This window comes from Paramisgurnus dabryanus, chromosome 5, assembly GCF_030506205.2.
Source record: "Paramisgurnus dabryanus chromosome 5, PD_genome_1.1, whole genome shotgun sequence".
In the NCBI taxonomy this organism is placed as follows: domain Eukaryota; kingdom Metazoa; phylum Chordata; class Actinopteri; order Cypriniformes; family Cobitidae; genus Paramisgurnus; species Paramisgurnus dabryanus.
The window spans coordinates 21,166,716-21,194,473 of record NC_133341.1 but is presented as its reverse complement, the minus strand read 5'-3'; the positions used below and the strand labels follow the sequence as shown (position 1 = coordinate 21,194,473).

The window sequence follows — 27,758 nt, the reverse complement described above, 5'->3', positions numbered from 1 at the left end:
ACATCACCTCTTCTGTCCATTTTACCCAGGTTTCGCGCCGGGTTCAGGCAAGCATTTCGCTGTTGTCCGTGTGTCCCTAAGGGATCCTATGAGGGACTGGAGCTCAAGTCCACCCGGTTCCTTCAAACCCAGACCAGTCTATACAGGGCCAGTCGAATGGAGACCACTGTATCCTGTGTGATGCAGCATGGTGAAGATAGCCAGAAGGTCACTTTCGGAAGCATCAAAGGGACCAGAGGGAGGCATGCAGGTCACAGCCCATGCAGGGATCTCACCTCCAATGGTTCATCCACTCGTAGTATCTCCAAAACCGTGTCAGAGACGTCCAGTTTTTACTCCAGTAATAACCTAGCAGAATAGAAAACACAGTCGGAGGAGAAGAGCCTCCATTTTATCTAAATCTTTTAATGACGCCTCTTCTGTTAAAGCAGTGTATGTGTGCATACAGATTTTTTGGCTGGTAAGGTGTACCAAATGTCACTGTCTTCATACTTGAAAAACTCTATGAATGAGCTTTATGATTTAACATTGATTTTCCTGAAAAATGCTTTTTTACCAAAGTGATGTACTCGTATCTAAAAGAGGGCCAGATTTATTGATCGTGCAATCACAGAAGACGTTTTAAAAAGTTTACATTAAGGGGCATTGAACCCAGTGGATCAATGAGACACAATAAAAAAATGAAATTCGCCCTTGAATATTGATCTCACCTTACAAACAACAAAACAACCTTTGTGGGTGATTAGAAACGTGACAAAAATATTATTCCTGATCCCCACAGTCTACAAACACGGCCCACCGGACTTAAACCGTGATGTGGATTGTTGTGCATATCACAGCAAGTTGTTCAGAAACACATTCAGCCTTCAAAAACTAAAATGACTGAACAATAACATGCGGGGGCAGAGATTTCGTTTTTTTTTTAAGACTGCCTTGGTGGTTTCATGGCCAGTTAGAACAGCGATCCAGTCCGTGAAATGAACATAAACAATGTTAATTGCTAATTTTAGCACCTTGTAGCTTCAAAGGCAAATATAAAGGGCAGCATTAAATTACTTTTTAAGGTGTACCTGGAAACATAAGTGCTCGGTGGTGAAAGCCCTGAATGCCGTTCTGGCATCATTTTTTGGGTCTTACCTGCATATTTATTTTTATGATAATTACTAAGCTCCTCTCCCATTGGTTACCACTGCCAGTTCAGACAAGCTTTACACAACAGTGCCAAAGGGATGCATTAGAGATGGGGCGATTTTAGTTCAGATTTGCCTCAAATGTGAAAAAACTGTATAGACATTATTTTTACCATGGTTGTTATGAAGTGTGTTACTCTCAAGTAACTTATAGCTCACATAACACATGCTGTTTCTGCTCATCTCATGTTAATCTTGAGAACCTATAGCAGGGTTTCCCGCAGCACTTTTCTGTTCTAGCGGCCCACCTAAGCTGGGAAACCCTACCGCCTTAACTAGGTCGTTCAAAAAAAAAAATTTGCTAAAAAATAGGCCGTCAAGTGCATTTCAGAGAATAGCGCAGACGCTCATAACACCACAACCGGGCACGCACACCACACAACCGAAATGGTCCGTCATGTCTGGAGGATATCTAGTTGATAAAACGCGTGCCCGTTAGAAATGTAAGTGGACTTATGTTTTGGGTTTATTTAAGACTGTTATTGTATTAATCTATAGTTATTGCAAATTTAAAGTAAGTTAGCAGGTGATTTTGTTGTTTGAGCAACCTGCTTGCTAGGTTTCACGTGCCTGTGCCACGTTATTTATGTACAATTCTTTAAGATAATGTAATTAATAGTGGGAAATAATCAGTTTTTAGCATTTGCGCTATCTATCATCGTTCGCCAGATGTTCTACAACATCTGCTTCAGTTTGTGTTTATTAACCCTTTAGTTTCATCACACAGCTATTTCCGTTAGAGGTAAAAACATTTAATTTATCAATAATCTAGTATGTGTTCATTTTCTGTCATAGTTTCTTCAAAATTAAGTTTTATTTGAGTGTTTTAAATAAAAATATTTTAATTTTCATCATAACGCGTACCCCGCCCCTTTATTTGGCCGTTACTCGACCCGCACCCGCATAAATCACACACGCTAAAATCATTCCAATTAAAATGCTTTCTTTTTTATCTCGTACCTCTCTCAACATCAGTCATAACGGCGTCATGAATGGGCTAATGAAACAGGCTTAAGTGCTATGTATTACACCAGAGGTCCCCAACCACCGGGTCGCGACCCAGTACTGGGTCGTGGACAAGTTGCCACCGGGTCGCAAGAACGTCCCGAAAAAATTTGTATAATAGCCACGTAATACGTTAATCGGGTATTTTGTACTGTAAGAGCCGACTTCAAATAACATCATTTCCACTTTTGAACAGAGCTTGAGTTTGAGTTTGAGCATACAGTACTTCTAAAACACAATCGATCAAAGAATTGCGGAGGTATGACTTTATGAATCATTTGCAAATGTACGTCGCAATGATGTACATATGCGGAGACGTTCAAATGTGTGACAGCGCAAATGACTGAAAAGTAATTATTTTATTCTTCTTTAAAACAACTTCAGTATTATCCATCGATCGTAGCACCATGATCAAAATAAACTATTAGGCTAATAATATTTTAATGGCTACACTTTTAACGTAGGTTTGAAAGGAACCTAAACTTGTCAATCATCATTAATAATGGTAAACGTGAGTCTCCGTGCCTCTGCGCCCAGCCGCAGATCTTCTGGCATCTCTCCTCCTTCACTGCATTTTTCTTCTCTTCTGTTACCTGGAATTGGGTCTCGAGCCAAAATTCGAGCTGCCTTTGAGAACAGCAAGCCAAGTTCGTGTAGGTTCCATTAATTATTAAGACTAAATGGGCAGCCAAACTAGTAAAAACAATGAAAGTAAAAAACAATCCGCCAAAATATGGTTTTACACTTCTTATACTATAGCCTAAATAAAGCAATTATTAATTTTTCTAATGCATGGTTGTTATCTTTACTTCTGTTTAAAACGTAAATTTCGAAAAGGAGGATTTTCAGCACGTTTGAACAGCAACTCCTCGAACCCCCCCCCAATATCCCCCCCGGTCCGCGAAATTTTTTTAAAGCTGAAACCGGTCCGTGGTGAAAAAAAGGTTGGGGACCCCTGTATTACACCATTCAAGTAGCCTACCATCGCCACCTAAATAGGCTATGGAACCTGATAACTATACCCAAATAGACATATTAATGAAAAAAGAACAACAAAAAATACATCTACCTACACAACCCCTGCTGTGCTCCTACAAGTCTCGTCCATAGACTGTAAAAAAAAGATGGACGACGCAACGTCGCCTCCCACAATTGTAATGAATTGAAGCCATGACGGTCGCCGCCATGTTACGTAAAAACGTCAGTTTGGAGCCAAGGCATGCACAGAAGAAATCGTCCGTGGAGCCAGGTATCAAACTTCCGCCCAAACGCTTGCGCGACCAATTCAACCACGCCAATCAAACGACACGCCCCGTTTCTATAGCATCAAATTACTAGCTAAAATGAAACTTACCACAATAATGAACACTTGAACATATATCAGCGTGATAACAACTACTTGAAAGGACCAAAACCATCTTTCGGAAACTTTTATTGGAAGTGTAAATAATTTTTTTATTTAGAGCAGAGTCCCATTCGTTTGAATGGAGAGGGCGGGGTTTATGACTTGTACTGCAGCCAGCCACCAGGGGGCGATCAAAGAGCCAGAGGCTTCACTTTAAGGTTTATGAGGCACACCCGGTCTTGTCTCAAAATGCTTTCTAAGAGAAGACGTTCCCAACTTCTGGCTATCAAAGGCAAAACTTCTTTTTAAAACTTGATTCTTCTGTAGTTACATCGTGTACTAAGACCGACAGAAAATTAAAAGTTCAGATTTTCTAGGCAGATATGGCTAGGAACTATACTCTTATTCTGGGGTAATAATCAAGGACCTTGCTGCCATAACATGGCTGCAGGAGGCGCAATGATATTAACGCAGCAGCCAAAAATAGTCCCCTTATTATCTTTCACTAGCAGGGGACTATTTTCAGGCACTACGTTATATCAGTGCACCTGCAGCCTAAATTTCAGTCGGTCTTAGTACACAATGTAACTACAGAAGAGTCAAGTTTTAAATAGGAAAAATATTGAAACTCTTTGGTTATTTTTTAGGCGCGATGCTAATGGACTAATCAGATTCAATGGATTATGCTAAGCTATGCTAAAACTGGTAGCGCCAGATTCCGAAACGGTAAGAATCAAATGTTTAACTCTAGGGGAGCTGGAAAATGAGCATTATTTTTAAAAAAGTGGAGTGTCCCTTTTAAGCCAGAGTAAAATTAGGACTTCAGGCACCTCCCACATTCACCAAGGTTGTGTCATAGCAATACGATACTGATGATACAATATGTAACACGAGATTGTGCCTAAAGAGGTGACTGGGCTGAGGGGTTTATAACAGTTACAAGAAAACACCGGATTGGGGGGAAGGTTAAACACCTGCTGTTTGTTTCGACTGGAGTCGGTGAGTGACAGCGGTGTCCGTTTTCCAAGACTGAGCATTCCGTTCTGATCAACCGCCTCTCCGGAGTATTTATACGTCTCTTCTTAGTACTTTCATTGTTGAGCTCTGAGGCGAAGTGACGGTTGGCAGAGTGCTTGTTATGGAGCAATATGTTCAGAATATTCCAGGCAGTAAATGACCGTGATTTGCGTTGCCTGATTGTTTGGCAGGTGCTGACAGCTTATTCCAGGTGCAAATGAACCACGTTCTGTTCCAGCACTTTAAAGAGATTTAAAAAAAAACTCTTCAACACATTTGATGATGCTTTGGCACAATGTGACTGCCTTCAAACTCTCTCTCTCACATCACTGGCATGTCTCAACGTCTGATTTATATACTTGAAACCTATTAGCAACTCCTAACCTAAAATGTTATTTTAAAAAGAATAATTTTCTTGCCTTCTAGTATAAATACACAAGACCACCCCCTCAAAGGAATCAGGACATAAGTGGATAGAGACAGCTTAAAAAAAAACAGTAGATTTAAGAGTTTAGTCGGATTTACAGGAAAACAACACCAAAACACTGAATTAGAAAAAGATATTTGGCAAAAAAGTTATAAAGGTTTCATTTGTCTGCCAGCCTGGGTTCGCCGTGCCTCGGTGGGCCGTATTTGTCTATGCGAGTGTGAGCACAGGAGGATTGGATCTCATCAGCTCTATCTCTCTATAATCAGAGTAATTACTCAAGAGACCAGAACACAGAGGGCAGGACAACAGCTGTGTATGAAAGCATCGAAACACATAGTAATACACCCGCCAGCATGCTTCCCATCGCCCCAAGCCATTCAGCACGGCTGCTTAATTTCACTCAAAATTGCGGTGTTTTTCATTTCTGTACGTAAACATCTATAGCGAGCGTGAGCGTTTGTTTAGAGGTTCCCCTACATTAGGCCAGCTGGTTGAGTTCATCAGTTATTCACAAAGTAAGATGTGCTTTGATTTGCAGCCAGCACAGGAGGCCTAACACCAGTGGACTGCTGGTTTTGCTGGCTTGAAGTCTCTCATAACACCTAGATTAAACAAGATTTTTTTTCAAACTCTTACAATAATAACATTAAAGGGAATCGTATCATATTTTTATACATTTTATTATCATTCAATTTTTCCTGTAGTCCACTTGCACCAAAATGTTTTGTAAATTAGCTTCAATTTTCCATTATGCTGCAGTGACTTTAGATCTTACATATACACTTTTTGCCAGTGGCGGCCGGTGACTTCTTTTTTCGAGGGCGCTGGATGTAAAGTTCGTCACAACATGTATGTGGCCCGTCATGTGTGTGGTCCATAAATTCAAAATATGTGTTCTCCGCGTCGAGTGAACCTATATGCATCACGTGTCTTGTCAAAATAAATGCCTGCTGCAGATGCGTCTAAAAGGTTTATGATAAAAGAGACGCTTGCGTTTGCCAGATACCCGCATAATCTCATGCGTAATCAGAGTTTACTATTAAGGGAGTGTCTTGCGTGTATTTTGTGAACGTGAGCGTCTCTTTTATCATAAACAGTTTTGACGCGTGTGCAGCAGGCACTTATTTTGACAAAACACGTGATGCACATGGTTCACATGACGCAACAAACACATTTTTTGCAAACACAAGCAACACACATGACACTCCGAACACTTATTTTGAATTTGCGCCTCTCGGATAAGCAGTCACCAGCCGCCACTGCCTTTTGCATGTGTTGCATAATGCTGGGTTATTTTCAAGCCAGTGTTGGGTCAAAAAGGGACAAACCAGCAATGGGTTCAAACAACCCAGCATTTTATAGAGTGTATAGTTGGCGCTGCACCATCCTTCAATAGCAGTCAATCTTTTTGCAAAGTCCTCACTGCTTTGCCATTTGTGAAGTTTGTGTAAAAATGTTTGGTAACACTTTACAATAAGGTTGTATTAGTACACATTATTAAATGCATTAACTAACATGAACAAACAATGAAGAATATAGTTTATTAGCACACTCTAAAAATGCCTGGGTTATTTTTGACCCATAATGGGTAAATATTGGACAGAACACTGGATTAAAAATTACCCTGTGCCTGATTGAAATAACCCAATGTTGGGTTGTTGTTATACAACCATGGGGTATAATAACCCAGCAGTTGGGTTAAAATAACCCAGCATTGGGTCAACTTTTAACCCAGCAGGTGTTCCAATATTTAGCCATTATGGGTCAAAAATAAGCCAGCCATTTTTAATTCTTGTTAATGTTAGTTAATGTCAATACAGTTATTCATGATGCATTAATTAATGTTAACAGTTAAAACGCTTGATTTTATAAATGTATTAATAAATGCCAAAATTAACATAAAGATTAATAAATGCTGTTGAAGTACTGCTCATTTTTAGTTCATGTTAGTTAATGCATAAACTAATTGTTAACAAACACAACCTTGTAAAGTGTTACCAAAATGTTTATATAGATTTTTTGCTTCACCAATGGTGGATTTTGGTAAAATATAAACTTTATTTTAAAATGTAAAATAAGTTTACAGAACTGTTATTTTGAATGATTAAGGATAACGTGACTCTTTTAACAAACCATCAGCAGTTAATGTTACATTATAAAAACAGATTATTAGTTTATGTATATTTAAATAGTTTAGAATGCCATAAAATTTTGGTTAATATTTTTATATGTAATATTTACAATAATATTTAAAAAAACATATTGGTTATTCTGAATATACATCAACTGCTGACCTATTAAGAGTTACACACTTCATACTCTATGCTAAAGACTTTTCAGTAAAACGTATTAAAAAGTGTTGATAAATTCACCCTAAACTAATGAACCTACAAATTAACCCTAAACTTAATTCTCACCATTTTCGACAAAGCAAAATAGTATTATGTACATATCTTCTTATTATTTTCTCAATGATTTCCAAAATATGAGTTTGTGTAATGTATATTAAAGATAATGTTTATATTCTTGCTTTTACATACTTTATCTTTGACCCTATGTTGTATGACTCAAGATGCAACATCTTCTAGATATGCTAAACAAAATGCTTTAGTACTAGTAGCTAAGTTGTGTAATTACAATAATGTTTAGCAATTTTTGCTTTTAATGTTGTGTTGTATTGACCCCATTTATGTATGCTTTTGATAGAGATTATGTATATATGCTTCTGTATGCTTTGTCAAATATACTACCTATTAGTTTTGTGTTTAATCTGAACGTCTTCATTACAAATGCTCAGATAAATCAAAGTCTGGACAGATATTAACCACACTGTAAAAACTGATGTGAAATCAACTTATATTTTTATGTTACTTCAACTTACTTTAAAAGTTTTATCATTTCAACTTTGTATAAGTTAGGTTAACTTATCACAAGTCAAAACTTAAAATAATAGATTCAATGGACAAGTTGCAAAACCAAGTTGTTTTAACTTCATGCTGCATTTTATTTGTGTGACACATAAAAAGTCCTATTTAAGTTAATAATTAAAGAGTAAGGACACGAATGTACGTAGGCTATGGCTCAAAGTGAAAAGAAAGAGTTGTTTCTGCCGAGCTGACTGATCTCTTTTGTTCCTACGACAGCTGTCAAAAAGAATTGGAGTCAATCTGCTTGCTTGCTGTTATCTTTTTTTAAGAATGTAGATTGTGAAATGAATCATGAGTCATTGAGCATTCAGCTCAGCAGTTGACAGTGCGCTCGGCATTTACAGCTAAAATAAAATGTGCCTGTTGATGATTGAATTATTGCAGACAAAACCGAAAAATTAAGAGCCAAGTTAAGGCCTGCTTGTGATAGATGACATGATGACAGGCTTCAGAAAGGCAGACAAAATGAATAGCTCGGCCTTTTAACTGCAGGATCAGGTTTAATAAACCAACAATAAATAAACATAATTGAGCCTAAAATAAAAAATATGAAAGCGCAAATCACTCTGGGCTTTACAAGGATTATGTTTTAACTCCGAGTCACTGTCCTTTTCCTATTCGATTATGAGCAGCATTTCTTGAAAGTAGATGATTGACAGCTTGACTAAAATAGTAAGGGTGATCAAAAATCACCAGTGAAGATCTTGAATATATGAAGTTATTTTTCCCACAATTCTGTGGGCTGGCACATTTTTGAATATCAACATGTTTACATTTCTTTTACAGAATCCTTGTTGAGAAGCAAGAGAGGTGAATGTGGACCTTTGAAAGCTGCCTCCATTCTCCTCTCATAGCTTCAAGTGTTTTTGGCTTTTTTATCTCCTCTCAGAGCTTCAGTCTTTTTTTAACTTAATATTAAACTTAGACAGGAAAGGAGATGGGTGGACAACACTGTAAAAAATCTTTGCAGCCTTAAAATTTATTGTTTAAATCAATTCGGATTTACAAGTAATTTTAACTTATTATTATTTATGGGTCATTATAACTTATTATAAAAATGAAGTTGACTTATTTCGTCATTTGACTTATAGTAAATCTGAATTGATTAAACTTAAAACTTATTGAATCAAAGAAATAATTACAGTGAAGTTGGACATGTTATGGGTGAGATGTTAAACATTTGCGAATTGACACTGTGTCCAGTGTTATTAAATTGTGACGACTTGATCCATTCATCATTAAACAATGCTGATATGATTTTAAATGTGGCATTGTAAAATGTTTGTAAGAAAAACCAGTCGCTTCTGTCCCTTTAAGTTGTTTAGGTCTCTGATATATTGTATCAAAGCATAAATATATCGCTTGGGTATTAAAAAAATAAACCATCAATGTTCTGTGTTTTGTTCATGTTGTTTTCTTCTAAAGAAAAAGATTGGATATTTCAGTTGACATCAGATCAAGATGAATACAGCTTGTTTTATTACACTTTCACAAGAACAGACTAGAAGAAATATCCTCCTCATGTCAATCCAAACCCATATGCTGTTTTTGTGGAGCTTTTGTTGTTTTATTAAAGCATTTTGTTGTTGTTGTTCATAAAACATATATTTCTATTGACCAAGGGCTGGCAAAAGGATATGACATGAGAGTCCATGGTTGCAGAACGAAAAACAAGACTCCTTTCTTCGTTTCTCAGAAAAAATAAGAAAACAAAACAAGTAAATACGAATTTTTATATTTGGGTTTCTGTCTCCTGACTCACTCTTTTCATTCTCAAATATCAGCAATCTGTAAACACCAGAAGTGAACATGTCAATCTCAGTAATAGGTTCAAAAATAATACACAGACTGTCCATTTACTGAACCTTTTTATTTATTTTATGCTCAAAACTACTTTCACAATTCTAGGTTTCCCCACTGATTTAACTTTAACTGCTGTCTCCATGCTGCATTGCACAGCTATATTGTTTACAAATGACACAATGGCAGCAAATCATTTTAAACCTTTCACTTTCTCCCATTGTAAAGAAGGAGATGAGAGAGAAATGTCAATGTCAATATGCTATCATCTAAGGGGATCAAAAATCGATCAGAAAGCAGGAATAACCCGAGCACGAGGGCCCCGGTTCAAACATTTTCATGAGGTTTGTCAGAATTGAGGTTAGAGAAGAATTCGAGGAGAATAAAAACCTATTTTTCTTCCCTCTTCCATCAACATCTCCAGATTTGATTAAATAATAATAGCAATGATGTGTTCGGCCTACAGCAATCACATTGGACATGACAGATCACGTTGCTTCTTTGACAGATCATTTGGATTATAAAAGAGAGTACTGTTGACTTGTGTCCTTAGCCATAGACAAGTCAGAATAGCTTTAACTTACATTCGCCCTATCCTATCCTTTCTCATTCCTAGCATGTGCACAGTAGAAGATTTCATTGCATTGCTGCGTGCACATAGCTCATCTCTTCCATTGATTTTGCACCTTTAATATTTCACTCATTTTCGATTTTGATTGAATTTCTGACTTGAATCTAATACTGACTTCCTGTAATGGAGAAACTCAAAGGTCATGCAGGATTTCTGCAGCAAACAGCCGAATATTGTTCACAGGCCATTATTATGATTTTTTACCCATTTTACATCCTTATTGCAGATGTAATGAAACAGCAACAGAAATTTTGCATTCGCTTTCTGACCCCCCCCAGTCACATTAGCTACAAAAGATGGAGAGTGGCCGTTTGCCAGCGACAAGCGAAGAGCTCGGCGCTGCGCCAAAATAGACAAGAAGGCTATTTTATGAAAATGCTAAGCAATGCGACAAAGAGTGAAGGGGCAGCGTGACATAGGTCTATGGCCGAGTCGAAGAAAATAATTCAAGATGGCAGAAAATGCGTATTTCTGTATATATCTGATAAGTTTGGCATTTTATCTCATATATTTTGTTACTTTTATCAGGAAATAAATACTTTTAAATCCAAAAACATCATTTTTGTAACTTAACAATACCTCTAAAGTGACTTTTGATACCGCTTTTAGATACTAGCCAAGGAACGCCCATCAAGCGAGAATAATCCAAATTCTGCCTGGTTGTAGGTTTCATGAAGTATTTTTAAATCATATAAAAATGTTTCTTAAATGCGCGTTTCTGACACAATAATAACATAGGCAAATTTTGGGGAAGGGGGGCGCGTACAGTCCACATATCCTTTGCAGAGAAGGCAATCCCACAATGCATTGTGGTGTCTAGTTCTTTAAAAAATTATGCTGAGCGAAGTACAAGAAGTGCTGATTAAATAAACTTGACTTCATTCAATTACTAAAAGCGTGAATAAAAATAGTAAAAACTTTTGCAATAACATTATAGTAAGCAATAAGAGCTCCCAATATATTTGGGACACAGCCACTGATCTCAACTGAGGCTGAATGCGGTTGCCTTACTATGGATAGACAGAAATTTCACCTGTTTGTGACAAAGACCGTAATGAGGCTGAAGGTCTCTCCTGCTGCTCTATTCGGTCTAATGGAAAAGCGAAAAGGGCATTCTCTCATCTGTTCCTCTCTAAATCACTTTCTGTCCTCCTCTATCTCTGTCATCCTTTCAGTTTTCTCGGCAGGAGAAGATGTTGACATTCCAGCCTGAAGGAGGGTGGAATAACCCCTACCGGGTCCACAACCCTTAAAAAGAGTAGCATGGGATGCATTATCCTCCTCCCGCTTCCCCGCTTGCTTATAATTTTTCAGCCGAGAGAAACTACCATGTCAAAATGTGAAGTACTGTGGAATTTCCCAGTGAAGCTAAACAGCGAATACCTAGTGGTTTTCCAGGGAAAAGCATTCTTTGTGTTAAAGCATTTTAATGGCAAAGGTATGCCTATAATACTGTCTCTAAACATTAGGATACTGTGAGATGCTGAAATGGTGTAAACCACTTCATGATGGGAGCAGGTGCATTATGGTCCATGTCACAGCTGTAGACATACAGTACTAAACTGAATGCGTTGCTTTATGAATTTGAATAAACTGTAGTAGATGATGACTAAAAGCAATAAATACAGCATCGACCCTATCATTAGCATCTTCAAATGCCATTTCTGAACACAAAGGGTGCCTAGTAATGAAATACTAACATGGCAGCATTTGCATCTCTGCCAGGAGCGTACTAGGAAATAAAAGAGTGGAAGTGAAAATGTCCCTGTGCCAAACAAATACGTATTTGTTAATTTTTCTTTGAGAAAACTGTAAACTGTAGACAGATTCTTTGTTTGTCAAATGGTGACATATGTAACACTGTCTGTGAAATCAAGGCTAAAGTTTGATTACACTTTAATTTCAATGTTTGACATGCCCTTACTCAGTCAGTATTAAAGACATCAAGGTTATGTTTTCACAAAATATTATTTACATTATGTAGGATGATTTTATGTAAAAAGCTTGGTTAGGGTCACACATACAAAGTCAATCTTACTGTTTAGGTTGATATTGCTTATGGTGATATTAAGATGACATGCTGCTTCTCTCATGCTGCATTCATGTCTTTGGAGATGAAGGTTTTCCAAAGAAAGGGTTTGCAGGAGCCAACCATTACTGAGGTGACATAAACAAATTGGGTTCCTGTGAGTAAACCGATGGTTTAAAAGACAGCTGGATGCCCACTGAATATGTGTGTGTCAGGGAAATGCCAGCAGTTAATATATGGATCCTGTTTCTCCATGAGCACTTTTCCTTCCTTCACTAATGGAATTAAAAAACTATTGCTAGATCCCAGCTGGACACAGCAAGCAGAAAACAACTTAGACATTCATAAAGATACACACACCCGTCCAGGCGTACACAAGTAGCATACACAAAACAAACATGCTTCAAGGACAATTCTTGAAGGAAAAATGTACTCATCACTTTTTATTTGTGCAGTTCATTTTGCTGGTTTTTACATCTCTCTCTTTCATGTCTGGTTAAAATGTTTAGTTATAGGTAGATAAGAGGTAACAAAGCTATATATGGAAATACTGAAAAACAACAGGGGCCTTTATCGCCAAAATGGTCCCTGGAGCCCTTTATAAAGTTCCAATAAGTACCATTTAGGTACAGATATGCGTACATTTGGTACCAATGTAGCTACTAATGTGCACTGTTAAGTGCCAAAGTATAGTTCATTTTTATGCGTACGCATTTTTACAGTGTGTGTGATGCAATTTTTGTCCAGTGTTGGGGAAAGTTACTTTTAAAAGTAATGCATTACAATATTAAGTTACTCCCCAAAAAAGTAACTAATTGTGTTATTGAGTTACTTCTCATGGAAAGTAATGCTTACATTACTTTTTTAAGTTACTTTTGCGTTACTTTTTCTAACTTGGCTGAGGCTCGATCTCTTTCAGGCTTTGAAGGTGTTTTTATTACAGAGAAGTTCTGCATTCATAAATTGCATATTTCCTTCGCAAAAATATTAAGCTCTGTCCTGCCATCTCCCTTTCTGTCTTAAACTGTTCCCGCTCAGCCGCGATGCATAGAGTGTGTAATTCTAAGTTAATATGTAAGGAACAATTGATGACGGGCCGTTGAATTATTTGAAAATAATGAACACCCAACACCAGGGGTGTGCATTATTTTCTTATAATTCAAAGGACAGGAGTCAGTTCTTCCTCTTATACCACAAACATCACTTTGGTGCCTATTTTAAAGACATTTGACAGGTTAGGTGTTCAATTTACAGAAAAATAATCAAAACCCATGAAACATTTCTAAGCCAATCAGAATAAAGCAGTCAACAGGCCCGTAGTCTCATCTTTTTAAAAAGTAACTCAAATATTCATGTCTACATTTTTAAAGTAATGCGTTACTTTACTTGTTACTTCAGAAAAGTAATATTACTACGTAATGCAAGTAACCCCAACACTGTTTTTGTCATTAGAAGAGTGTGCACGTACTATTTGCACACCACTGGATAAAGTACATTAAAGTACAAGTGAAGGCAGATACAGGAGGGGCAGAGCAGACCACCAATGAAGGTAAAAATAAAGGGGGCATGATGTGAGAAATCAAACTGTTAATTCTATAAAATCAGACTATACTTTGGGCTTTATGGTACCAATAGGCTACTGTGTGTACCTCTGAAGTACTATTATGAACTCTTTAGGTATGGTGTACGTTTTGAAAGGGTAGTGCCCCAGTGACAGCAAAGGACCATTTTTGACCATATTTTATGACAGTGTTGAGTAAAGAATAAGAAGGGCAACTGAAAATGTCTTAATTACTTTTACACAATCACTCATTATTACACAAATGCATAAAATAAATCATATAAACATGTATAAAACATTTCTCCTAACCTTGACTTTCAATTTTGAACTGTATTTTACCCTTGCATACAGTGTTGAGAATGAAAGGAATGACAAAGCTTACATGTATGACATCTGGATAATTGCTGGAGCCTGATGAGTCCTGGGATAATGATAAAGCATAACATTAAAAATAAATGCCACTATTATACCAAAAGTGCTGTAATGCTTGCCAGAAACCCATCAACTCATTTAATCCTGTGTCGTAAATCCCAATAGAAACATATTGGGTTAACTGAAAAAGTTGTCTACAAAGAGTGCAAGTCCCTAAACATGCGTGCCCCCAAGCTCGAACTGATTTTGACAAGTGGTTGATGACCTCAGGGAAACATTTTTCTAAATAAAACCTAAACCCACCCCAATCCTAACCATAACCAAACCCTAAAATCAGAGGGACATGATAAGTGAAAAACAATGGTCTAGAAACAGCTAACCTGGTTTTAAGCTTAAACTTAAAACAAACTGTAAACTTATTTCTAAAATCTGATTGGTTGATTGAAATGTTGTCCCAGGGTCAACATAATGTTCCCCTGAGGACATCAACCACTTGGCAAAATCAGGAGAGCCGTTCCCTCAACTTATCCAAAAGACTGAAGACAAATAATTGAGAGACCAGTGCACAGTATGTTACCTGCACACCTTGCAGTTCACTTTAAAGGAACTTTTGCTAACCTAAAAATTAAAATTCTGTTACCATTTACTCACACTCATGTTGTTACAAACCTGTATACATTTCTTCGTTCTGATGAACACGAAGAAAGATATTTGAGGTGTGTTTGTAACCACACCGATCATAGAGACAGAGTGCGCAGCACGTCATAACCTGAAAATCACGCCCACCGGGGGGAAAACAATCCATCCGTCTCCATTGACTTTGTATTGCGAGAGGCTGCCTCCTTGTCATTTCTGGCTTATAACAAAAAACAGAATAATGCCTAAAAGCTGCTGTGTGACAAGATGTACAAAAAAAACAGAAATAAGTTTTTATAAGCTGTTGACCCCAAAAAACGAGCGTTTAAAGACACAAAAGTTTTACGGCTCGACAGCTTATAAAAACTTATTTCTGTTTTTTTTTTTTGCTTGTTAGCTGTACATCCTGTCACACAGCAGCTTTTAGGCATTATTCTGTTTTTTGTTATAAGCCAGAAATGACAAGGAGGCTGCCTCTCACAATACAAAGTCAATGGAAACGGTTGGATTGCCCCCCCCACCCCCTGGTGGATGTGGTTTTCAAATTAGCGTAACTTTGTCTGTCTCTGTAAGCCCCAAACACTTCCATAGTAGAAAAAGAATAAGGTAACACTTTATTTCGTTAGTCCACTTTAGACATTTTACAAACTATAAGTAACTTTGCAACTACTTCTCAACTACCACTCTTTAGAGAATTAGTAAACTGTCTGCTTAATATCTACTAACACTTTATTGCGATGATATCTCAACAGACTTTCAACTGTCTATAAGTATTTTTGCAGGTGCATGTCAACTTATTCCACTAACCCAAACCTCTTCCCTAACCCTAACCCTTACAGTCTACTAATACTCTAATGACAGTTAGTTGACGTATAGTTGCAAATTATTGAAAGTTAGTTGACATGTAGTTGCAAAGTTATTTACAGTTAGTAGAATGTCTAAAGTGGACTATCAAAATAAAGTGTAAACAAAAAGGATATATGGAAATCCATGGGGCTCATGAAAGGTTTGGTTACAAACATGTACATTTAACATTGGTGATTTTACTGTGTATATTAGCCGTAGTACTTCATCTATGTTGGGGGTAATGCATTACAAGTAACGCGCATTACGTAATAATATTACTTTTCTGAAGTAACGAGTAAAGCAACACATTACTTTATAAATGTACACATTAATATTTGAGTTACTTTTTTAAAAAAGTAATGCGAGTTACCTTTCTGTTTAATTAATTTAATTTAAAAATAAAATAATGTACTGAATTAAACTGAACATATTAACGTAGCATTACGCACTCTGTGCGCCTAAGCGGGATCACTTCAAGTCAGAAACGGAGATCGCAGGCCAGAGCTTGACATTTTTACAATCAGAAAAAACACCTGCAAGACCTAAAAGAGATCAAGCCTCCGCCAAGTAAGAAAAAGTAACGCAAAAGTAACTTAAAAGTAACGTAAGCATTACTTTCCATGAAAAGTAACTAAGTAACGCAATAAGTTACTTTTTGGGGGAGTAACTTAATATTGTAATGCATTACTTTTAAAAGTAACGTTCCCCAACACGGATTGTAAGTACACACAGTCATGCCAATAAAGTACCTTTAGATTGAAATGTTGAAGTATAACGGCCCATTCAGACAGCAGAAAGCCAGCAACCAGCAGTAGCAGAGTGACGCGATCTCATTCATTTCAATGGAAACCTGGCGACTTCCGGTGGCACGAGCGAAAGTGACTGTTGGCGACCGCATGGGCGAGTCCAGCGACACGAGAAAGTTAAGAAAAGTTTAACTTTATGCAAATTTTGAGCGCATTTCGGGAGCGACTACCAATGAGAACAAAGCAGTGAAGTTCACGTCTCTCATGAGTGGATGGTACTCATTTGTTTATAACAAGCAGATTTAGAAATGCCTCATTGAAAGAGACGGGCGGGGCGACACAAAGCGATAACATCGCTGGCTGTCTGAATGTGGCTTAAATAATTATTTACTCAGTGTAAGATCAAGTTGATAAACAACAAACTGATGATTAAACTGTCCGAAATAAATGGTCCGAAAATGGTCTCAAGCTTTTACCGGGGCAGTAAGGTATGTATACATTTGGTTTCAACATGTACCTTTGAGGTACTAATATGAACTCTTTAGGTGCAAAGGTGTACTTTTTGAAAAGGTACCGCCCCAGTAACATCTAGGGACCATTTTATGACCATTTTTCTGATAGTGTACTAAAATCAAAATTGATGTATTCAGTATTCTGTATGCTTAATCTAAAGATAATTACAACAGATAAAATTCATTAAAAACACAATGATATATAATCACCACTAAATGACACATTATAAGCCTGTAGAGTATAAGATTAACTGGACTGATGATAAATAATGATCATCTCTTCGTCATCTTTTCCCCCTTTCTTCTCTATTAGTCACACAGTGCTTTAAAAGTTTACAAAGTTTTAAGCAGTTTAATGTGTGCTGTGGTTTGGAGCGTGTTTATGACAGTATAATATCCCTAACCGCCAGCTGCCCTCTCCTCTCTCAAAATAGAGTTTAATGTAGTGGAATAAAATCAACACCTTCCACCCACCGCAACTAAAGTGAGAGCTTGTTTGAAACCTAAGCGTTTAAATCTAAAATTAGACAAGGCATCTCTCAGTGAATCCAATAATCACACTCACAAATGTGTAAGAAACCGTTGGTACTTAAGAGATGTTTCTCTGATCTCATTGACACATATTTTTAAACATTACCATGTACTCATAGTCTCTCTCTCACTCTCTCTCTCTCTCTCTCTCTCTCTCTCTCTCTCATTCACTGTCTTTGTGTCACACACTTTGCAGTGCTAATTATTTCAACGCATAATTACAGATTATCCGTAACCTCCAATGAACAAGATTCAAAGTCATGTCAATGTATCACCCCAGTGACAACCCCAAAGAATTAGCAAGTGGAATGTTGCCAGGATAAACAATAGATTCAGTTAGAATAAGATAATTTGTGTTACTTCTAACATGTAGAGTTATATTAAATTGAAGTAAGCACATTCGATTAAAGTAGAACGCGGTGGAGTGAGAACTGAGAAGGAATCTGTGGTGGGGACTCTAAGGTGAGAAAAGGCACAGTGGGATATGTGCAATAAGAGCAAGCATGCAGAGCAGTTGGTTGGGTGTCAGGTGGGCCGGATGTGGCTGTACTTGACTAGTTAATGAAGATCATGCCCTTAGGGACGAGCACCCCAGAGGATGGGGAAGATAATGAAGAAAAGAATATGCATAAGTAATAAGACGACAAAGCCATTTGTTTATTTGTTCATCTCGGGGAATATAGCAGAGTAACTACAGAAATATAAGAGAGAGAGAGAGAGAGAACAATCCCATTTCTATTAACCGATATTAATCCTGCAAAAATGTATTCTAATTATGTTCAATGCAATAAAATGATCAGATATTTTGTTTGTGGTTCGCCATTCATTTCTGTTGCTAACTCAAAGAGCACTGCTTAAGGAATTTTGTTTCAGAAACAACACAGGATGTTGATCCAGGAACATGTCTTATTTGTGTATATCACATTAAGTTATGTGCCATCGCGATCTCTGTCAACATCCTGAACCTCGCAACATTTGAAAGTGAATACATGAAAGCAACTTCTTACAATGACATACACCTAAAATGGAACAAACTGTAGATGGTTTCAGCAGCAATATCAATAAACAGCATTTGTGGATCAAACATAACTTCCTGTAGACCTCCACAAAGAATCATTAACAACAGAGTAAAGTAGATTATTACTTTAGTTTAAATAGCTAAAATGTATTAACAATACACTGAGCTAATGTTACTGTGTAAAATGAATGTATACAAATGTTAGCTATGATCCATGAATTCTTGCCTGGCTGACAATTCCTCACATCAGAGATCCATGCTTGACATCTCGCATCGTCTTTTGGAAACCAAAAAATATTTATTTTTACACAAGGTATTTGTTCCAGAGGTCAGTCTCACTATAGTTCGCCTGCCCATTTAGTGTTAAAGCAACACTATGTAGTTTTTTTTACTTTTAAATAATGTCTCTAAAATTATTTCAGTGATAGAACAACTTTTTACTGGACAAATTGTACTGTTGCTGCAACCTGAGCAGCCTCCTAGCTGCTACAAGCACACTCTGAAAGTGGCGGTGGAGGGTAGGAAACACGGCCCCGCCCCTCCCCCTGCCTGCAGAAGAGGGTCTGATACCAGGCACTGTTGCGCTTTTCAACCACATGGGGGAGCTGTAAGTAATTTTTACATGGAAACTACATAGTGTTGCTTTAATTTATGGTAAATAAACTTGGCCTACTGTTCTTGGAGGGAGCTCGTAACCTTCAGAAAGAGCGAACCAAGTTCAAGATGGGGTGAAGAACGAGGTAGGAAGGATCATTGCAGCTGGACAGGCCTGAATGTTTAGGCTCCTCCTGAACCTACGTTATTTACTCCCCATAGATGTAATGACTTTTATACAAACTGTATAACTACTGACTCTGTCCCCTTTCCCTAAAACTAAGTTTTGCAATTTTTTTATATACAAAAAATTACCATTTTGTACATTTCACAGCCATTTGACAAAGAAAGTGCTTATGTTGTTATACAAATCATTATGCACACACACACACACACACACACACACACACACACACACACACACACACACACACACACACACACACACACACACACACACACACACACACACACACAGACACACACACACACACACACACACACACATGAATGCAGATACAACTGTAGAGAGGAGAATATTGAAAATTTCTGTACACAGGGCCGTGCACAGGGGGGTGGTCCGGTGGCTAGAGCCACTGCTTTTTTGCTTTCAACCCCCCCCCCCCCCCAAATAATAATAATAAGATAATTTGTCTTTTTCCGGCCGCTTGTATCTCTCACAATCTGTGTCTGGTCTTTGGAAAGTTGATACGGCAGTTCTCTAAGTTGTTGTATTCACAGGTAGATTCATTATATTATTGTTGATCAGCTGAATTAGTAATTTGGTAGTTTGTTTTTGTATTTCGGTCGGTAATGATTTGCTCTCTGTCGTCTAAACTTGCTAACAACTTAGCAAGCACAGGTACGTCTGTAAGATGTCTGCTAAAGAGCTGTTTTACATTCAATCTGAATCAAAGACTTCTTCAATATGTCTATATATGACATCTTTTAGGAAATGCCTCAGAGACGTATTGCAAACAATCAAAAAACAACATCTTGCATATGTAAATGCAAACATCAAATAGACATCTCCGAGATGTGTGTAACAACAAAATATTCACATTCTGAGAATTGCAATGCTTGTCTTATCAAATAAAATACCCAGTCATAAATATCACCAAATTTGTGATAGTTGGCACACTTTGTAGACAAAAAACACAAAAAACAATGCCTTCACAATAAAGAAGACAGAGTGGAAAGGGAGACAGCTAAAGGCAGTTCAATATTGCAAACATGGATTCAAAGCTCCAGCTAGCCAGCAGGTAATATTTAGCAGTTTGTCACATTTTAATTCTTGTTATTAAGTTATCAATTGCCTTAGTTGCTACTAGTAATCTGTAATAATAATAATATTTTATTAAAACCATATTAATAGTACTACCACCCCCCTTAGTGCCCCCTTTTTTTAGTTTGGGCCACTGCCCCTCAAAATGTCTGTGCACGGCCCTGATCTTAATTCACTTTGACATCTGCCCAACATTGGGTATTGACGTGAAAAAAAGTTGGCCTGACGTCAGGATCCCACGTTGATCCGACGTCAAAATCCAACGTTGATCTTAATTCAAAATCCAACGTTGATCTGAATTCAAAATCCAACACAATATGTATACAGCAATATGAGAATATAAATGTTTTTTTTCCAGTATAAGTCTGTGGACATTTATGAAATATTAGTTTCCAACCTAAAAGGTTTCTGTAGATATTAAATAGTCTTAATTCAACTTGACATCTGCTCAAAATTGGGTATTGACGTCAAAGTCTGATGACAAAATCCAACAGTGGCCTGAAATAACGTTTCAATAACGTTATTAAGTGTATTATAATCACTTGTCTTAGTTGCTACTAGTAATCTATAATAATAATAATCATATTTTATTAAAGCCAAAATAATAGTACCTCCCACCCCCTTAGTGCCCCTTTTCTGTTTTGTTTATTGGGCCACTGCCACTCAAAATGTCTGTGCACGGCCCTGTACATACGCAGTAGGATTAGAAAGCTAAGGAATAAAAAAACATTACGAGGGAAAAAAAGACACTGCTGGACGATCAGAAGTCTGGCACACAGCAGGTGTTCCTTTTAAGGGCTGCCCATGCTTCACTTGTCCTTGATTTTTTTATCTCATTCATCTCACTCTTTATACATTTAAAATGTCTTTTGTTAGTGTAACCTAATGTTATCAGGATGTTTTAAATACTCTAAAAATGCTGGGTAATTTTTAACCCCTAGAATGCTAGATTGTTTAAATCCATTGTTGGGTCAAAATAAATAGCTTAACACAGGGTTGGAATCGTCCCTTTTTGACCCAGCACTGGGTTGAAAAGAACCCAGCATTTTTAGAGTGTAAAAGCAATATTTTAAATGTTAACAAATTACGTTATCTAATTTTTTTTTTACCTTGTACATTATTATTCTATAGAAGAGGAATTTTATTGTGTTATATACTCGTTTGAGAAAAATGGAGATAGATATGAGCATCTCAGATAAATTGAGAGAGAGAGAGAGAGAGAGAGAGAGAGAGAGAGAGAGAGAGAGAGAGAGAGAGAGAGAGAGAGAGAGAGAGAGAGAGAGAGAGAGAGAGAGAGAGAGAGAGAGAATAAAGTTATGCAATGTCTAACATAACTTAAATCTTATTATAAGATAATAAACTTATTATCTTAAAGGTTATCCTCAAAACCAAAAAAAAACCTTTCCTTTTAAAGTAATGTTTACAGTTAACATTTATATCTGTGGACTTAGTTGTCCATATCTGGCGAACTAAAGTCGCATACTAGAAACATGAGAAATCCCAGAATCACCTTTGGCATGTTAGTGCATTAATCACCAGACCAAGCATGCTAATCTGCTCAGTTTCCACAGGACTGGTTCATCATGAGATGTAATAAACACTTTAACATGCTCCTTCACGTGAAGGAGTGGATCGATCTCATCCAGGTCTGAGCTCAGACAAGAATCTTGCATGATGAAGTGCATCAGAGTGCATCAAATTATAAAAGCCCCAAACTGGCACGTTAACTAAAGCCATGCAGTCCCAATTGTATTTTCTAAATTTGCATTGTTAGTAATTACAATATCGTTGTGCATCTACAAATGGGTGAAGCTGCCTATCTTTCCCGAAGTAACATTTGTATGCTGAGGCTGCTCTTGTTGCCTAGGTGATTCATAGTAGGCCTAGCTTGCTTTTGAAATTGTCAGTGTTTGGCAGATAAGCGGCATGGCTGTGATTTGTAAAAAGCCTAGCGATGTCTCCTCACAGCATCCCTGCCATACATCAGAATTCATCTACTCCGAGCTTCCAAAAATCTCATTCAGCTATGTGTCAGCGCAGGGGGAAAGGCTGAGTCTCACATCCTGCCAACAAGTCTAATAATGTATTTGCCTGTCCTCTAACCCTTATTAGTTGGTTGGAATGACATGATAATTACTCTCACCATGAGAACATTAATTATTAAAATCTTCCTAAAAACATGAGGGAAATTGAGGTCATGAAGGCATAAGCAACCTAATTAGACACACTAATACTAACTGGAGATGGATGTGTTTGCCTGAAAGAGCCGAAATCTGTAGAGAAACGTATTAATACATACACTGTCAGAAAGTAAATTTGGTCAGACAATGGTCCCATACACCCTTTATATGTGTATGTATACATTTGGTACCATTATTCCTTTGAGGTACTAATATGCACTTTTAGATACCAATATGTGCCTCTGAGGTAATATGCACTCTTTAGGTGTACTTTTTGAAAGGGCACCACCCCAGTGACAACTCAGATCTACTTTTATTTCCTTTTCAAGTGTTAAATGTACAAAACAGGGCAAAATAAGAAAGGAATGAGCGTACATTAACATGTTTAAGCCTTTTGGAAAGATTCATGATCAAGTTAGAAAAAGGCAAGACACACACACCAAACCAAAAGGATTTTAGTAACTATAGGTGATCTGTTGATTATTAGGTCTGCAAATATTAGCTCTATTGAAAAGCAGAAACACAAAATGCCCTTTTGGAGATAAAGAGAAAAATGACAGAGGTGTGCAGGCAGAGAGAAAGGTTGGGCGGTCAGCAGATGGTTTGGACAGCAGGCATTTGAAGGTGGTCTAAATGTCTTGAATTTGGCTGGAATATTTTCACATTAATACTGACCCCTATTATGAATTCATAACCATATTAGTAGCAAAAGGGAAAGTGAGTTGTGACATACAGGGCCATTCATCTCCCCATCCTCTCAGGTCCTACAGCACAGCAGTTTACCATGCCTGCTCTTTATTCCATTCCCAAAAAACAGCAATCAACTGCATCTTTATAAGTCATCAAAAAAGAGGCTCCGCCAAATTGCATTTCCATTCTCTAAACCTGAATGCAATTTATTTGGAATAAAGTAAAAATGAGAGAAAGATGACACTTGACTGAACTGAAAAATTACTTATTCAAAGCAAGCAAAGATTGGCTAAAGCACCTGATTTTAGTTACAGTCAAGTATTTCTGATTTCCATAATCATTCACAAAATTCATCCACAGTATTTTAAAATCAAGAATACACTACATGTTAAAGGGGACATTCCACAATACTTTTTGTAGATAAATCTTTGGTGTCCCCAGAGTCAACATGATCTCACAAAGTTCCGTGGGATAGTCACGGAATTTTTTGCTAATTTTTCCGTGGCATTCTCACGGATCTCCGCATATTTTCTTTTCCGTGGCATTCTCACGGATTGGTTACTCAACTGCTTTTTCCTATTTTCAAACCATTGTCGCTTCGGTTTAGGGTTAGATTTGGTGTTTGCGTTAGTTTGTCACTTTAAGTATTGGTTTATACTATTTTTTCTGATGTATTCTTTTATATTTTCTAAACTTTAATCAATTGTTGCCTGGCGTTGGGGTTAGAGTTGGGTTTGGGTAGGGATGTCATTTTATGTAAATCTAACCCTAAACCGAAGCGACAATGGTAAGAAAATAGGACAAAACAGTTGAGTTACCAATCCGTGAGAATGCCACGGAAAAGAAAGTCCGTGAAATATGCGGAGATCCGTGAGAATGCCACGGAAAAATTAGCAAAAAATTCCAAGACTATGCCACGGAAATTCGTGAGATCAGGTTGCCAGAGTAGGTATGTGAAGTTTTAGCTCAAAATAACAATTAAGTTAATTAGCATTTTCTTAATTCCACTTTGTAGGCGTGAGTAAAAATGTGCCGTTTGTGCACTAAATGGCAATGCTGTGGTTGGATAGTGCAGATTAAGGGCAGTATCCCCTTCTGACATCACAAGGGGAGCCAATTTTCAAGAAGTTATTTTTTCGCATGCTTGCAGAAAATGGTTTACCAAAACTAAGTTACTGGGTTGATCTTTTTCACTTTTTCTAGATTGATAGAAGCACGTGGGACCCAATTATAGCTCTTAAACATACAAAAAGTCAGTTTTTCATGATATGTCCCATTTAACTATGCAAAAATGTGTTACACTAAACTACCTGACCTACTGTACAAAATGTGTTGCATGTGGTAACTAAATTTAACTAGCTTTATTTAAGGCAAAAGTATTGTTTAATATGACAAAAACCCCAAGAGCATTACACGAAGTGAAAAAGCATAAGTGCAAATAGCTGTAGATATTTGGCTGCTAACGGAAGCTAGCTATTGTAGTTTATTAAGTTTTAAACATGGATATTTTCATACAAAATCAATCGATTATCCTCAGAAGACCCACTGGAGCCGTGTGGATTACTTTTGTGAAGGATGGATGCACTTTTTGGGCTTAAAAGTTGTGGACCCTGTCTTTTACAGTTATAAAGCTTGGAAAAGCCAGGACATTTACTAAAATAACTCAAATTGTGTTTGTCTGAAAGATGATGGACATGTATCTCGGATGGCTTGCAAATTCTAGCAACAACGGATGTATCCTAAGCTATTTGGAATTAGGCAGCCCACCTCTCCCTCCTATTCAAAAACTCAAGTGGGGTATTATACGGATATAGTCCATGAGCCTGTTTCTTAAGCTGAAAAAATAACAAAAACAAAGCCATGACACAAAATGCCCAGACAAAGAGCATGGCAGAACACTAATCCCTTCAGGGTTGTATATATGAGTAATAGTTAAGTTATACAACCATATAAAATAGTTGGACAACAGGGTTTAACTTAGGCATACATGTTCTATTTGATTCTTATTTAAATATGAATGAATACTGAATATTGATGAACATGATTAAGCGTAGGAAAATCTTCAAGCATACTTATAAGTAAAACAAATGCGCACAAACATATCCTAAACTGCTGGTTAAGGAAAAACTCAACATAATTAAAACAACTTTTATGGACAATTTCATAAAATATTACTGCCTTATGTGCCTCCGTTCAAAGCTATTAGAAAGAAACATCAAAATACTTTGGTTAGGGCTTAACACATAAAAAACATAGACCCATGTGACCACACATATTTGCCTTCACCAGCTCAGATGATCCATAACCAACTTTAACAATATGATTAAAAGGCAAAAAATCCTCCAGGCAATGACAAAAAATTGAAGATTGAAGGCCTACTGCACCAGGAAGTCCTATTCTGGGGTTGTCATCAATGAGGGAATAATCATGAACCTTGTCCCGGGCGATGTGATAGTGATGCAATGATTGACACCAAGGACATATATCCTATAGACCAGTGGTCTCCAACCTTTTTGTGAGCAAGGGCTACCACATTTGATAAAATAATCTGGAGGGTTACTCTACTTAAAATAGTCTACTCAAAACTTTTTGTTTTACTTGTTGATTTATTTAATGTTCATCATCATCATTTATTCATCACTGAGCATTGTTTAAAATGCTAACATACGAAGCCAAGCTTTTATAAAAAAATATGTAATAAATAGAACGTGCTTTGGCGGGCAATTTACAGACTCTGTGTGGGCAACCTGGTGCCCACGGGCACCATGTTGGAGACCACTGCTATAGACTACTCATTGAGCCCAGGAGAGGAGCATTTTGTGCTTTCATTATCAGCTGCTGAAACAGATTAGCAGTCTGCATCCTGAGGGATTAGGAAGAAATGAAGCTTTGCAAGGTATGCAGTATATTGCATACATATGTCAATCACAAGGCTGACCAGACAGATTCAGAAAGAAACGACCTTGAGACACCTTCTCTCCTCAAGTTATTCACAGTTCAAATAAAATCACTTTGATTCTTTATCTCCAGGACTGCAGACGTTTTGTCTATGGCACAAAAAGCACTTGCTTTGTTGTCAACAATGTGAAGCAAGCTCTGCATTGGAACACATATCATTTGATTATATGGTTAAAGTATGGTAAAAGCTTATAAATTCATTATACCGCACAGAAATATAGAGGTAATGCATCTGCAAACACAACATGATTAAAAAGTGAAGAAAGTGGGGCAGATTAAACACATTTTTGTGTAAATGAACATATGTGGCCAGTTTAAACAAACAGGTGTATTATGAGCATTTGCTATGCCAATCCTGTATAGTCCCGCTGGTTGGCCTTACTGATATTTTACGTATGCATGTTTGGGCAAATGTCATAGCCATAGGTACACTTGGTTCCTCCTCTGCCTATTTTATTTTCATTTCTTTTTTTATAGTTTTGGAGGATGGTTTGCTTTAATCCTGCTGAAATTTCTTATAAATAATTTATATAAATAAATAAATATATATGTGAATATATAAATAAAATACATCAGTCTAAGTGCAAGCATTTACTTTATATCCATCCAGGTTACAAGTGCAGGACTCATGGTGCTATACTGTGGAGATAAATCTATTTTTATCTACTGTGCTGTATAATAGTTTAAAGGATTTTTACCTTGGCTTGACTCCAATAAAAAGATTTAGATAAAAGTCTTATTTTATATTTGCAGCCAAAGGTGTCCTTTTAAATGAACCACTCCACCAGTATGTGTTTATACTGGCAATCCTCATTAATGTCTTAAGGACAGGCCAACAAATTGCATTATGTGATTTACAAGTTTGAAATATCTTTTAAAAAAATGTTTTCAGTACATTAACTAGATGATTTCAAGGACAAGACTACTTAAAGACGTTACGATTATGGATTATGTGATAAATTATGTGATTATGATATTACCTGCCTTTAAAATAAGTTAACGCAAATGATTGAATTACAAGCATAGGAACAGATGAAAACATCGGGCGATGGAGATTTTCTGCAACTTTACTGCCATCTAGTGGAACACAAGACATTTTCTTGCTTTAAAAGTCTTCCGCTTCAAAAAGGTTGTTTGCTGTGTTCACAAATTTCAAGATAAAATAACAATTTCAAGATTCCTTACTAAATATACAAAAAAAGTGAAAGAAAGAGCTTTGTCTAGGGGCAAGTGATTCAGATACGATACGATTCACATTCATTATATACATTTTTTTTTTTCAAAATAAATGTATACAAAAAATACAATAAATATATACAAACTAATGTATAAAACATAACCAAGTTATAATCACGTTGCACTACGAAAACAATGTTCTCAACGTTTTGACCAGGTTTTGACGGGCGATCAGACTTTACGTATGACGTCAGTACGTATGACGTCACCGATCACGTG

At 37.0% G+C, this 27,758-nt stretch overlaps 1 protein-coding gene across 1 annotated transcript in view; it reads left to right on the top strand.

The window, feature by feature from the left end:
• Positions 1-9,303, top strand: part of tacr1a (tachykinin receptor 1a) — a 35,446-nt gene extending 26,143 nt beyond the window's left edge. Inside the window, exon 5 of the mRNA XM_065250278.1 lies at positions 30-9,303. Coding sequence (XP_065106350.1) covers positions 30-360 — 331 coding nt within the window. The 3' untranslated portion in view covers positions 361-9,303. The remainder of the gene's footprint in view (positions 1-29) is intronic.
• Positions 9,304-27,758: the final 18,455 nt, after the last annotated feature.